This window comes from Homarus americanus, unplaced genomic scaffold, assembly GCF_018991925.1.
Source record: "Homarus americanus isolate GMGI-L3 unplaced genomic scaffold, GMGI_Hamer_2.0 scaffold30108, whole genome shotgun sequence".
In the NCBI taxonomy this organism is placed as follows: domain Eukaryota; kingdom Metazoa; phylum Arthropoda; class Malacostraca; order Decapoda; family Nephropidae; genus Homarus; species Homarus americanus.
Genome location: NW_024748109.1, coordinates 7319469 through 7334269, shown reverse-complemented (window position 1 = coordinate 7334269; position 14801 = coordinate 7319469). Strand labels below are relative to the sequence as shown.

Here is a 14801-nt window from a genome sequence, read left to right as displayed (position 1 = left end):
TCTGTCTGTCTGTCTGTCTTTCTCACGTGTTCATTTCTCTCTCATTAACATTTAACAATAGGCACCATGCGATTGCAAATGTATCTAATAAATTACACACACACACACACACACACACACACACATACACATACAGACACATGAGAGATGATAGTTTTATGTTTTTATGGCTCGTAAAATATTATCATTGTTATCATAAAATAAGAAAGAGAAAAATATCGATGTTATCATAAATTTAGATATATATTCCTGTTATCATTGCACGGGAAAGGTGATAATACCATCAATATAACGAAAACTATGAAGATAACATAAACAGATCTTGGTTATCTTGCCTTTAAATAACAGAATTTGCGACATATTTCAATTTCATCAAGAATCTTCAATAAATGTAAGAATCGCCACTGAGTAACACTGAACCAAACAGCTGAACCAAATCCTATTATCCTAGTAATAAAGGATTAAATACCCCTTATGAGGTTTAAAACAGGTTCATTAAATCTTACGTCAATCAATAGAACTAGTATTTATTGTATGTTTGTTTCTCATTATCTAAAACAACAAGTTTCTTACACAATCTTACAAGTCTTGCCTTTCCCTTGTTGAAAAATCCAATTATATTTCACAAATCTTTCGTTAATATTGCCACAAGTTTTGGGTTTATTTTACGAAGGAATATTTGCGGGTCAGGAGGGGGGTACTTCTCACTAGACCCCGCGGTTCATGTTATGTGTCAGGGGAGTGTAGTGGCTCCCTCCTCTCCTCTTCTAGCCCTTCTCCCACTCCAACTCTCCCACTCCTCCCCGTCACCGCCCCGTCACCGCCCCACTGTCACCCACTGTTTCATCTGCAGCCGAATACTGAAACGTTATATAATAAAATAAAACAGTTTTGCCTCAGTGTATAGGAGTAAATAAAGCTTTTGTCCCTGTGGTATTTAGACAAGAGGATAGTGCTCCGTCACTGTCAGCGTTCGTCAGGTGTTTACAGTTGCTGGTTCAATATTTCTCTTTCGAGCTTTAACACACACACAGTCTCCTAGAGTCCTAATGTATGATATCCGATTATATATTAAATACTTGGGAATCTGCTGGGAGCGTCCTTACAGAATCCTTCATGGGTAAGCATCCGGGTCAAGAGTCCTGGATGTCAACAAGGCAGGTTAGGTGATTATAGGTCAGTGAGAGAGACAAAGCACCCACCGTGTGTATTGGGCGGTGCCATGACCAACTCTCAAAACCGGTTCACAACAATGTCCAGATGGCACAACTCCTACAGTGGTCATTATCCTCGACCTGACTAGATAAAAACCTGACCAACAACACTGACCTGACTTAACCTATTGTGACTGACAGCAGAAGAGGATATTAACTTTCATATCCTTAGGACGAAAAACTGTTTTAGAAATGTTTAAATAAGAATACTGGTTAGGTTAGGTTTGGTTAGCTAGGCGAGAAGGAAGGGTCGTTACTTAATGCCACACCACACTCGTGTACACCATCACCCAGTCGAACCTTTATTTTTTTCTCCTTCTTCAGTGTTTAAGATTCCTGACAAGAGTTAAGTGCCGAGTCATGCCCCCACATCCTTTCACTAGCCGACGACGCTCCGCCCTTGTGGAGAGCTGTCAAGGGATTTCGTTATTTGGCTTCTCCGCCCTGAAGGAGTCCTGAAGAAGTAAGAAGGATTTACTCATATAATAGGAACTATGTAATATGGCTCCTACATATTGTAAAAAAAAAATCAAGGAAAGTAATATTAGGAGAAAACTCTAAGGACATGAAATCAAAGTGTATATCTTAGCTTCATATTGACCTAACTGTGAGAGAGTAGAATATTAACATAAGTTTGACTGGTATCTCCTTTTTCTTCGACTTTATTCAGGTGTTATTCTCGGAGCCTTTAGATAATAACTTGTTTTTTGTATGTATGTATGTATGTATGTATGTATGTATGTATGTATGTATGTATGTGTGTATGTATGTATGTATGTATGTATGTATGTATGTGTGTATGTATGTATGTATGTATCTATGTATGTATGTATGTATCACACACTATATAAGAAGTAGTATAATAAGAAAATCAATTAAACAATCTAAATAACACAATAAAATAAAGTAAAACAAAATTAAATACAAAAAAGCCGTAGAATGAAACGTATTGTGATGTCAGAATGAAAGAGAAGGCATATTGCAGTATCCTTGCATCTTGACACTTCATTAACATTCACGTACATGTGTTAGAAAAGGTTGTTTGTGTGTTCATCCTTGGAAACCTCTCCCTGGTGTTATGGTGGTGGGGAGGGTAACACACGAACGGCAGCTGTGGGGTTATGGGTCAATTAGTAACACCTGGTTCACTATCTCATACCTGCATTAACACTCGAGCAAGGAACATTGTTGGAGTTTTTTGTTGTTTAGAAATCGACTATTTTTTTTTTAATAATAATACAAACAACGAAAATAATAATAATAATGATACTACTACTACTACTACTACTACTATTACTATTACTACGACTACTAATCTTAACAACAGCAACATTAATAACAATAACAATAAAAAATACTAATACTAATCTTAATTGTCTTATGTACTATCGTTTCATTTACTTTTGTACTGGACACAGAACAAATAATGGGATGACTTAACCCATATATAAGGTAAATTCACTTACTAATCACTTAAACTGTATCACATCTCGTCAAGTAATCCTGTTTCTTAAGTGACTTGTGAATGGTTGTACTCTATGATTAAGCTGGCGTCTGTATGGCTTAGCTGGCGTCTGTATGGCTTAGCTGGCGTCTGTATGGCTTAGCTGGCGTCTGTATGGCTTAGCTGGCGTCTGTATGGCTTAGCTGGCGTCTGTATAGCTTAGCTGGCGTCGCTCTCCCTTTCCTCAGCGTCCTCCATCAGGGCCAACGAGCCAGCCTCCACATCTCGACCACCAGGCAACACCACCAGCCTCTACATCCCAAGCTGCGACCTTCACCCTACGGGATACTGGTGCCCTCTCTCTCCCCTACCAACCATCTCGTAACTTTTAGTGTTTCTGTTTGAGAGTTATCCTTCTTTCATTGAGCTCTTATATTTTGCTTGTTTATTTGTGGTCGTGATATATATTTTTTGGATGTGGTAATAGTTCGTGTATGTGTATGGTAAAGGAATGGAGTGATAAACTTGACAAGGGCGGTGGTTATGGCAGCCGTATGAAGGTAACAAGGAAAGGGGGGGGGTCATTCACAAGGTGCCACCCAGGGTAGACGGACGGGTATATAACGCCCCTTCACCTCACTCCACACCACAGTCATCCCGACATCACCACACCATACAGGTTAGTCATTTCAGTACCTGGCTACTAACACTCAGGTGGACCAGGCCACTGGAGGTTCTTCTGTGTTATAACATTCTTATATACATAACTGGTAGTATAAGGAGTTTGTATGACACCTTTATGGTCTCATACTTTTGTGAACTGCATACCATAAAACCCCAAATGGCATAACATAAATACAGTAATGGAAAGTCCTTTTCTCCACAGCATCATGGCCCGTCTTGTCCTCGCCGTCGTTCTGGCACTCGCCGCCGTCGCCACCGCCCGTATGGCCTACGTTCTTCCTGAAGCAGCGGAGACACTGTTGAGGGCTCGCAGTCTCCAGACCACCTTCACCTGCGACAACCGCGCCTATGGCTACTACGCCGACGTCGACAACAACTGTGAGATCTTCCACGTGTGTTACCCCATCGTTGACGAAACCGGAGCTCTTCTCGAGACAGCCCACTTCTCTTTCGTGTGCGGCAACCAGACCGTCTTCAACCAGGAGTCCCTCACCTGCTCCCACGCCGACGATGCCTTCCCCTGCGAGGAAGCCGCTAACCTCTTCGATATCAGCAACTCCGAGTTCGGCGTCATCCCCGAGAGGAGATAAGCGTTTCAGTTACACCTTCAACCTCCAAGAGTGTCCCTCAACCTCCAGCTAGTCCGTCACAATGGTCCTCATGGTCCACTCACCTCCTACAGCCAGGTATTACTACATACTGTAGCACCAGGCTTATGAAGTGATTGTCCAACATCACCTCTGGCAAATGTTTCCCAATATATGTTACAGTAATGTCGGTTTTCTGTCTCTTTTGGATATCTTCTGTCTGTCTCAAAGTATATTTCCATCCTTCGCCTCTCAATGATCTTTGGTAGGACATTATCTTACACTGAAGCCTTTATGGGTCAGCGTTGCCAGATGTCGCGTGTTGTTTGGATTAACAGTTGATTGTGTAAATATTTGTTTATTTCCGACCAACGACTTATTAAAAACTTTGTTTGCTCAAGTCACTTTCTACCAATAAACTTCAAGCAATTGACTTCTGTTTGTTATTGTGTGAACCACTGATCCTTATTGATGTGAGGAAGATGACCACAAGATCCAGTTGTATTATGACGGCCATAATACAACTGAAGATAGAGGGTTGCTTTTTCCTGTTAGTAAATGTATTAATTACACACGAAGAGAAATAGAAACTAAATCATTACACACAGTCTTGGGTATAAATAAATACCCATACGTATACACACACATGTACACTGGGAAAAACATAATCATACTACTACCAATGTACAGTAACGTATACAACATGAACACAGGTAGAGTGGGTAGCTGACAACACTCACCACTCTTGTGTCGTTTAAGAATGAATGATATCACATGATGCGGCGGCCGAGTGTATACAACGCTCGCCTCCTGTCTCAAGGTTCGCTGGTTTGACCCCACGGAACTCAAAGTCCAGCCAGGTTGTAAATGGTTACCTCACTTATAAGTCAAGGACCTGAAGGTGTCGAGTACAGTAACGTCAAACTGCCTCCTGAAGACCTGGTATACAATGTGCTGTGTCCACACTGACCCTAGCGGACAGTCATGCCTATGGGACACACTTTCACTTTCCATCAAGGGTCCTAAGAGCGCCTGTGTGTGTGTGTGTGTGTGTGTGTGTAATGTATTATTGTCATAGTTATACATAGAACTTATTTTCGAAAAGGTAGAAATTATTTAAATTAATGAAGTTTGAATTTACCAAGTATTCAAAAACTTTTCAACGTAATTCATCGCCACCTTTACAGAAAAAACACACACACACACACAAACCCACACGTATTGCAGTGCTAAAAGCTAAACCAATATTGATGATGCTTAACAAAGATCCATGTGAGTATTGATGACAAGAAGGGTGAAATTATCTTGGTTGGATGTGAATCATAGAAGCACTAAAACAATGAGCTTTAACATTACATCTGGGCCTTTGCTGTGGTGTTTAAGAGTGTCCATGGGTAGATAGGCAAGTAGAGACGAGATAAACTGTTTGGTATAAAGATTAGCCTTAACCACTTAAAAGACAATCAATAAATTCATTCAATATCCGGAACCCAGAACAGACCATTTATAATCCCACCTGCTAGAAAGATTCGTCCATTAAATAAACCCAGCTGATTTTTCGGGGGTGATTTGCCTAAAATGTGACTTTTTTCGCATTATCGTCCCAGTCAAGTAGTAAGAAAGCGACCTACATAGAATTTATTGTTTACTAATATATTTGGCAAACATTTCTCTTCTGGGGCCATTAAAGACAGTTTGTAGATTATTCTTATCACGGTAATGCCTGATGGGGTGACAACATTTAAGCAGCCAGTGTCTTGGTCTGTGAACCTGTGAACTATGGGACCTGTAATGTATGTAACAAACTGTGGTGTGAGCTATGGGTCATGTTATGTATGTTAATCCACCCAGACTCACCCCATAAATTTAATAGCTATGTTAATCCACCCAGACTCACCCCATAAATTTAATAGCTATGTTAATCCACCCTGACTCACCCCATAAATTTAATAGCTATGTTAATCCACCCAGACTCACCCCATAAATTTAATAGCTATGTTAATCCACCCAGACTCACCCCATAAATTTAATAGCTTGTTGTTTAAAAATGGTACATCATTACTAATATAATATAACCTAAGTCGCCTTACACACGCACACACAGAGACACACAGACACACACACAGACACACACACACACACACAGACATGTATCAACAGGGCAGGTGAGTAGTGTGGGCGTTCCTCAACTCGAGGAGGTAGGGAGGGCACACCCAGGGTCACGCTGCAGAGAATATAAGGGCTGGTCGCTCCCTCACACATACAGTCATCCCGACGTCTCCACACCAACAGGTACACTCACGAATCATGCATGGTCCTTCTTACTTGTTTTAAGATATTACATGTTGAGTGAGAAACAAGGCAGGGTTGGTGAACAGTGCTTGACCGCATGGGGTTACTAATAGTGAAGACAAAATAGCTTTTCATAAAAATAATAGGGAATTGTCCGTTCAGTGTTTATAATATTATTTCCCAGAGGTTTTCATCTTCTACAAATAATACAACTATGAAATACTAACTTTTCTCCACAGCATCATGGCCCGTCTTGTTCTCGCCGTCGTTCTGGCACTCGCCGCCGTCGCCACCGCCCGTATGGCCTACGTTCTTCCTGACGCAGCGGAGACACTGTTGAGGGCTCGCAGTCTCCAGACCACCTTCACCTGCGACAACCGCGCCTATGGCTACTACGCCGACGTCGACAACAACTGTGAGATCTTCCACGTGTGTTACCCCATCGTTGACGAAACCGGAGCTCTTCTCGAGACAGCCCACTTCTCCTTCGTGTGCGGCAACCAGACCGTCTTCAACCAGGAGTCCCTCACCTGCTCCCACGCCGACGATGCCTTCCCCTGCGAGGAAGCCGCTAACCTCTTCGATATCAGCAACTCCGAGTTCGGCGTCATCCCCGAGAGGAGATAAGCGTTTCAGTTACACCTTCAACCTCCAAGAGTGTCCCTCAACCTCCAGCTAGTCCGTCACAATGGTCCTCATGGTCCACTCACCTCCTACAGCCAGGTATTACTACATACTGTAGCACCAGGCTTATGAAGTGATTGTCCAACATCACCTCTGGCAAATGTTTCCCAATATATGTTACAGTAATGTCGGTTTTCTGTCTCTTTTGGATATCTTCTGTCTGTCTCAAAGTATATTTCCATCCTTCGCCTCTCAATGATCTTTGGTAGGACATTATCTTACACTGAAGCCTTTATGGGTCAGCGTTGCCAGATGTCGCGTGTTGTTTGGATTAACAGTTGATTGTGTAAATATTTGTTTATTTCCGACCAACGACTTATTAAAAACTTTGTTTGCTCAAGTCACTTTCTACCAATAAACTTCAAGCAATTGACTTCTGTTTGTTATTGTGTGAACCACTGATCCTTATTGATGTGAGGAAGATGACCACAAGATCCAGTTGTATTATGACGGCCATAATACAACTGAAGATAGAGGGTTGCTTTTTCCTGTTAGTAAATGTATTAATTACACACGAAGAGAAATAGAAACTAAATCATTACACACAGTCTTGGGTATAAATAAATACCCATACGTATACACACACATGTACACTGGGAAAAACATAATCATACTACTACCAATGTACAGTAACGTATACAACATGAACACAGGTAGAGTGGGTAGCTGACAACACTCACCACTCTTGTGTCGTTTAAGAATGAATGATATCACATGATGCGGCGGCCGAGTGTATACAACGCTCGCCTCCTGTCTCAAGGTTCGCTGGTTTGACCCCACGGAACTCAAAGTCCAGCCAGGTTGTAAATGGTTACCTCACTTATAAGTCAAGGACCTGAAGGTGTCGAGTACAGTAACGTCAAACTGCCTCCTGAAGACCTGGTATACAATGTGCTGTGTCCACACTGACCCCAGCGGACAGTCATGCCTATGGGACACACTTTCACTTTCCATCAAGGGTCCTAAGAGCGCCTGTGTGTGTGTGTGTGTGTGTGTGTGTGTGTGTGTGTGTGTGTAATGTATTATTGTCATAGTTATACATAGAACTTATTTTCGAAAAGGTAGAAATTATTTAAATTAATGAAGTTTTAATTTACCAAGTATTCAAAACCTTTTCAACGTAATTCATCGCCACCTTTACAGAAAAAACACACACACACACACAAACCCACACGTATTGCTGTGCTAAAAGCTAAACCAATATTGATGATGCTTAACAAAGATCCATGTGAGTATTGATGACAAGAAGGTTGAAATTATCTTGGTTGGATGTGAATCATAGAAGCACTAAAATAATGAGCTTTAACATTACATCTGGGCATTTGCTGTGGTGTTTAAGAGTGTCCATGGGTAGATAGGCAAGTAGAGACGAGATAAACTGTTTGGTATAAAGATTAGCCTTAACCACTTAAAAGACAATCAATAAATTCATTCAATATCCGGAACCCAGAACAGACCATTTATAATCCCACCTGCTAGAAAGATTCGTCCATTAAATAAACCCAGCTGATTTTTCGGGGGTGATTTGCCTAAAATGTGACTTTTTTCGCATTATCGTCCCAGTCAAGTAGTAAGAAAGCGACCTACATAGAATTTATTGTTTACTAATATATTTGGCAAACATTTCTCTTCTGGGGCCATTAAAGACAGTTTGTAGATTATTCTTATCACGGTAATGCCTGATGGGGTGACAACATTTAAGCAGCCAGTGTCTTGGTCTGTGAACCTGTGAACTATGGGACCTGTAATGTATGTAACAAACTGTGGTGTGAGCTATGGGTCATGTTATGTATGTTAATCCACCCAGACTCACCCCATAAATTTAATAGCTATGTTAATCCACCCAGACTCACCCCATAAATTTAATAGCTATGTTAATCCACCCAGACTCACCCCATAAATTTAATAGCTATGTTAATCCACCCTGACTCACCCCATAAATTTAATAGCTATGTTAATCCACCCAGACTCACCCCATAAATTTAATAGCTATGTTAATCCACCCAGACTCACCCCATAAATTTAATAGCTTGTTGTTTAAAAATGGTACATCATTACTAATATAATATAACCTAAGTCGCCTTACACACGCACACACAGAGACACACAGACACACACACAGACACACACACACACACACAGACATGTATCAACAGGGCAGGTGAGTAGTGTGGGCGTTCCTCAACTCGAGGAGGTAGGGAGGGCACACCCAGGGTCACGCTGCAGAGAATATAAGGGCTGGTCGCTCCCTCACACATACAGTCATCCCGACGTCTCCACACCAACAGGTACACTCACGAATCATGCATGGTCCTTCTTACTTGTTTTAAGATATTACATGTTGAGTGAGAAACAAGGCAGGGTTGGTGAACAGTGCTTGACCGCATGGGGTTACTAATAGTGAAGACAAAATAGCTTTTCATAAAAATAATAGGGAATTGTCCGTTCAGTGTTTATAATATTATTTCCCAGAGGTTTTCATCTTCTACAAATAATACAACTATGAAATACTAACTTTTCTCCACAGCATCATGGCCCGTCTTGTTCTCGCCGTCGTTCTGGCACTCGCCGCCGTCGCCACCGCCCGTATGGCCTACGTTCTTCCTGACGCAGCGGAGACACTGTTGAGGGCTCGCAGTCTCCAGACCACCTTCACCTGCGACAACCGCGCCTATGGCTACTACGCCGACGTCGACAACAACTGTGAGATCTTCCACGTGTGTTACCCCATCGTTGACGAAACCGGAGCTCTTCTCGAGACAGCCCACTTCTCCTTCGTGTGCGGCAACCAGACCGTCTTCAACCAGGAGTCCCTCACCTGCTCCCACGCCGACGATGCCTTCCCCTGCGAGGAAGCCGCTAACCTCTTCGATATCAGCAACTCCGAGTTCGGCGTCATCTCCGAGAGGAGATAAGCGTTTCAGTTACACCTTCAACCTCCAAGAGTGTCCCTCAACCTCCAGCTAGTCCGTCACAATGGTCCTCATGGTCCACTCACCTCCTACAGCCAGGTATTACTACATACTGTAGCACCAGGCTTATGAAGTGATTGTCCAACATCACTTCTGGCAAATGTTTCCCAATATATGTTACAGTAATGTCGGTTTTCTGTCTCTTTTGGATATCTTCTGTCTGTCTCAAAGTATATTTCCATCCTTCGCCTCTCAATGATCTTTGGTAGGACATTATCTTACACTGAAGCCTTTATGGGTCAGCGTTGCCAGATGTCGCGTGTTGTTTGGATTAACAGTTGATTGTGTAAATATCTGTTTATTTCCGACCAACGACATATTAAAAACTTTGTTTGCTCAAGTCACTTTCTACCAATAAACTTCAAGCAATTGACTTCTGTTTGTTATTGTGTGAACCACTGATCCTTATTGACTTTAAGAAAGATTTCTTTGTAAGCCACTTTGATATGTAAATCCGACTGAATGATATGTAGTGTAATGGATGCTACTAAGGTTCAGCTGTTGGGTTTATTTACCTGTATAAGAACTCCATGGTAGCAGTACATACACAAAAAACATGTCGCCACAAGGACAACAAAAACAACCCTAGGCTTTGTTTTATTTCACACAAAGCTTGTTCATTCGTCTTATTTTAAGCAACTGGGGATTGCCCGGCCAAATATGTGGTCGTAGTAGCATTTTACCGAATCCAGCTAGGAAACACGAGGCTACATGGTAGTATATCTCAGCAGTCCATACACACGCGGACAGTGATTCACTGATGGACGGAGTTATGTTGTTGATTTATTTACTACATGTGTTAAAGTTATAAAATGAGCGCAATAACAAATTTATTTATCATTGAACTAATGGGATAATGAATGACCATGGGTAAAGCGAAGCCTTGGTATTGATTTTATTCAGGAAATGAATTAAGTGAATATTAAGGTACTTTGTGATTAGTTACTTCTTTCCATGCAGGAAAAAGGTGACGTCCGCTTTTGATGATGAAAAGTAAGATGAGCTGGGTGCTGGCTGCGCGTGAGTTGATTTATGTGGTGAGGCAGGAGCGCAGGCTGCAACCACACATCTTGGCTCTCCCTTTTCCTGATCCAGAGGTGCTGGTAGCTGCAACGACTGGGGAGAGGGAGAGTTGCAATGGACTGCCGATAGCCCAGTTTGTTGGGTTTTGCTTTTGTAGCCTGTCCATCAGGCATTGCCCTCGTCCGCCGGTGTAGTCGTTGGGTTCCCATGGTGGTCACCTCTTCCGCCTATGCCACCGTTGTGGTCTTGATGGAGCTCTGTAAGCATGTCTGCCCGGTGCGGGGCTCCACCGCAGATTTTTTGTTCGGGTTTACTCCCGTAGCCTTATACCTAGCAAGGTTAATCCGCAAAGCAGCGGGGCAGTGGTTGGTAGGCGCCAGGATGTGTCCACATGCCAGTGGGCCTGTGTGCCGTCCCTCTGGGGCCCACTGCTGCTCCGAGATCCCACGCTGGTCTAGCCTGGGCCCACGAAGCACCCATTAAACACACACACACACACACTATCGCTAGTAAGTGTATTGTTTACCTTTTCTTTGTCTGGTAATCAGTTGTAAACTAATTTATATGGGATTTTTAGGTAAATTTGTCCTGGATAAAGAATTAGGTCATGTACAGTACTGTCTACGGATAGCCCAGTTAATATATATATATATATATATATATATATATATATATATATATATATATATATATATATATATATATATATATATATATATATATATATATATATATATATATATATATATATATATATATTAATTTATCTCTATGCTTTTATATTTACTTAATTGTTTATACATTTAGACACATGAGTAACTTAAGTATGAAATTCAACGTTATAATTAAACAGTTTTATATGGTAGCATCTGGTCCGGGGTACATAGTCAACATTCTCAGCCTTTGTGTTCGTGGTACTATCGGAACAAGGACTTGAACAAACTATTGCAGTGTGTCGTGGAAATGTTCCTTCATCACCGCACCATCAGTGATATCAATCTTGGTGTGCTTTTGTTTGTCTACCTGTACCTGTGTTTGTACCTGTATCTGTGTTGTTCTTATTAAAAACAAACAGGTGGAGTAAAGCATGAATAAAAGTGTGTGTGTGTGTGTGTGTGTGTGAATTTAATATCCCCAGACAACGGATCGAATAAATCTGATAAAACTAAAATAATTAATTGAGTGTTAGAATAATATATATAATCGTGTGTAAGAAATAAGTCTGAGGTCAAGGTCAGAGAGAGAGAGAGAGAGAGAGACCCCAGAGGGACGTTCCCCCACCCCCCTAACCCCCCTTAGTACTGGGACTCCATATCTCATAAACCAAATCTTTACTTGGTACACCATGGGCCAAAATATCCAATAATGAAAGTCGTATATTACCTTGTGAATGTGTACAGGACCTCTTTTGTCTAAGTTGTTTTACAGGTAATGGCTTGAAATTCATTCGTAGGTGTGTTACTATGAGGAAATCTTTTTATGTAATGGTGATAATTATTGAGCAGCAGGATAGGTGAAGAGGGTAGATGTTCCTCAAGTCAGAAGGGCAAGGAGAGGCGGCCAGGGTCACCTTATACAGTATTTAAGGAGAGGAAGTTTCGTTTACTCCCACATTCATCTCGAAGACTCCTCACCAGCAGGTACGCTCACGATCCCACTCCCTGCCAGGGGTGTCTAATGCATCATTCAACTTCCGCAGATAAATTCCTGTGATATGAAATATATATTTGAATTATATTGTCAAATCAGGTGACTGCAGTAACTTTAATTTCACCCAGGACAATTTTTTTTTTTAACTTGGATATTACAGACAAGGTTTGTACTGTACACCAAGAGGGTAGAACATTAACAGAGAAATTAATCAGATTCTCTTTAATCCACAGCATCATGGCCCATCTTGTTCTCGCCGTCGTTCTGGCACTCGCCGCCGTCGCCACCGCCCGTATGGCCTACGTTCTTCCTGACGCAGCGGAGACACTGTTGAGGGCTCGCAGTCTCCAGACCACCTTCACCTGCGACAACCGCGCCTATGGCTACTACGCCGACGTCGACAACAACTGTGAGATCTTCCACGTGTGTTACCCCATCGTTGACGAAACCGGAGCTCTTCTCGAGACAGCCCACTTCTCCTTCGTGTGCGGCAACCAGACCGTCTTCAACCAGGAGTCCCTCACCTGCTCCCACGCCGACGATGCCTTCCCCTGCGAGGAAGCCGCTAACCTCTTCGATATCAGCAACTCCGAGTTCGGCGTCATCCCCGAGAGGAGATAAGCGTTTCAGTTACACCTCACAGTCCTCCCAACCTCCCTACCAGACCTCGACAACCTATAAGACGTCCAACTCTTATTCCGAATTTCCTGGTGACACATCGTACTCTCTCTTCCCATTACACTTCTCTCGCGTCCTGAAGCAATGACCCGATGCTCTCAGTGAGTCATGTGTGTCTGGCAGGGTGAGAGAGGGACACATTGTCTAGATGATGATTGTTGATGTCTCCTACACAAACCAACGAAATTGCTCAAATGTTTCTTCTATTAATAAATCTTAGTCAATGATGATGCAGTTTTATATTATTATCACATTTCATGAACTAATATACATAGAGGGAAAGTGTATTGTGTGTGTGTGGGTGTGTGTGTGTGTGTGTGTGTGGGTGTGTGTGTGTGTGTGTGTGGGTGTGTGTGTGTGTGTGTGTGTGTGTGTGTGTGGTGGGTGTGTGTGTGTGTGTGTGTGGGTGTGTGTGTGGGTGTGTGTGTGTGTGTGGGTGGGTGTGTGGGTAAACCTTCCTTACTCTCCCTACACAAGATACACAATTAATCTTTCTGTACCTATAATCAGATCATAGACCATAACTCTTTATATAACACTATAGTGACACTAAAAAAAAAACTACAAAAAACCCACATTTGACATAATCTTCGCATACAAATAACAATTATCCACTTGTTATGTCATTTTATTACCGTGAAATATAGTTACAGTGAGACAATTTTATCTATTTGAACTTTACCTGAAAGATTATTATTATTGGAACTTTTTATATCCATCAAAATAATAGTCGAATTAGCATAACAAAAACAAGAGTAAAATAATCAATGTCTTAATACATTTTAGCTTTATAATCGTCTTATTTAACCCGTATGTAAAATTATATCTGTGAGCAGTTTTCTTAGTGTACAAACCCGCCAGTTATAGAGAATAGAGACCCATAATCACACAAAGGTATTATATATTTTAGGTTTAAGCCCAAGGTTATGAGTATTAGTTGTTGTTGTTGTTGTTATAATGTTATCACTGTGCTTCAGTAACTAAGGTCTTGAAGCATTTAGTTGTTGAAGCGCAGTAATACGCCATAATCTACCTTTCTCTACATTAATCTTCTTTGCTTAATTTTTTTTGTTTTTTAACGTAGACTTAATGATTGTTTAGTTTTTTCGGTGTTATAATCTATTTTAATGAGGATTATTTCATCAAAACATATTATCCATTGAATGTTGTAGGGTCGAGTTGCCTGGTTTACAGTTAATAATGATATATGAAAAGTGAAGTGTAGTACAGCAATGTATTATAATACGCCTCACCACCGTTAAGTGTTGTGTACAGTTCACTCTGGGTTGATTATCACTTTTACGAGGGGATATTTTTACTATTTTTGGTGTAACAATATATTCTGGTATTTAGTTTACGAGGTTTATTTTACGACTTATTCATATAAAATAGCTCAATAATGTGAACTGTTCCCAGAATAACTCGGGGAGAGTGACTGTACTCCTCGAAACGTTGGGAACTAAATATTAATAAATAAATAACAATACAATAATGGGAATAGCCTAACCAGGCATAGATCGTCGAACCCACAACAGGGCCCGGGGGGGGGGATAAGTAAAAATGAGAGAAAAAG

At 41.4% G+C, this 14801-nt stretch overlaps 4 protein-coding genes across 4 annotated transcripts; all 4 read left to right on the top strand.

Annotated features, from left to right (window-relative positions):
- The first annotated feature begins 3254 nt into the window (after nucleotides 1–3254).
- On the top strand, nucleotides 3255–4362 carry LOC121880077 (U-scoloptoxin(01)-Cw1a-like). Its single transcript, XM_042387086.1, has 2 exons — nucleotides 3255–3337; nucleotides 3545–4362. Exon 2 carries the CDS (start codon nucleotides 3549–3551, stop codon nucleotides 3930–3932), a length of 384 nt encoding a protein of 127 aa, XP_042243020.1. The 5' UTR covers nucleotides 3255–3337; nucleotides 3545–3548; the 3' UTR covers nucleotides 3933–4362.
- Nucleotides 4363–6152: 1790 nt separating this feature from the next.
- On the top strand, nucleotides 6153–7278 carry LOC121880070 (U-scoloptoxin(01)-Cw1a-like). The gene is made up of 2 exons (XM_042387078.1): nucleotides 6153–6221; nucleotides 6461–7278. The coding sequence occupies exon 2, from the start codon at nucleotides 6465–6467 to the stop codon at nucleotides 6846–6848; it is 384 nt and encodes a 127-aa protein (XP_042243012.1). The 5' UTR covers nucleotides 6153–6221; nucleotides 6461–6464; the 3' UTR covers nucleotides 6849–7278.
- Nucleotides 7279–9124: 1846 nt separating this feature from the next.
- LOC121880069 (U-scoloptoxin(01)-Cw1a-like) lies at nucleotides 9125–10250 on the top strand. The gene is made up of 2 exons (XM_042387077.1): nucleotides 9125–9193; nucleotides 9433–10250. Exon 2 carries the CDS (start codon nucleotides 9437–9439, stop codon nucleotides 9818–9820), a length of 384 nt encoding a protein of 127 aa, XP_042243011.1. The 5' UTR covers nucleotides 9125–9193; nucleotides 9433–9436; the 3' UTR covers nucleotides 9821–10250.
- Nucleotides 10251–12519: 2269 nt separating this feature from the next.
- LOC121880102 (U-scoloptoxin(01)-Cw1a-like) lies at nucleotides 12520–13458 on the top strand. Its single transcript, XM_042387157.1, has 2 exons — nucleotides 12520–12540; nucleotides 12784–13458. Exon 2 carries the CDS (start codon nucleotides 12788–12790, stop codon nucleotides 13169–13171), a length of 384 nt encoding a protein of 127 aa, XP_042243091.1. The 5' UTR covers nucleotides 12520–12540; nucleotides 12784–12787; the 3' UTR covers nucleotides 13172–13458.
- Nucleotides 13459–14801: the final 1343 nt, after the last annotated feature.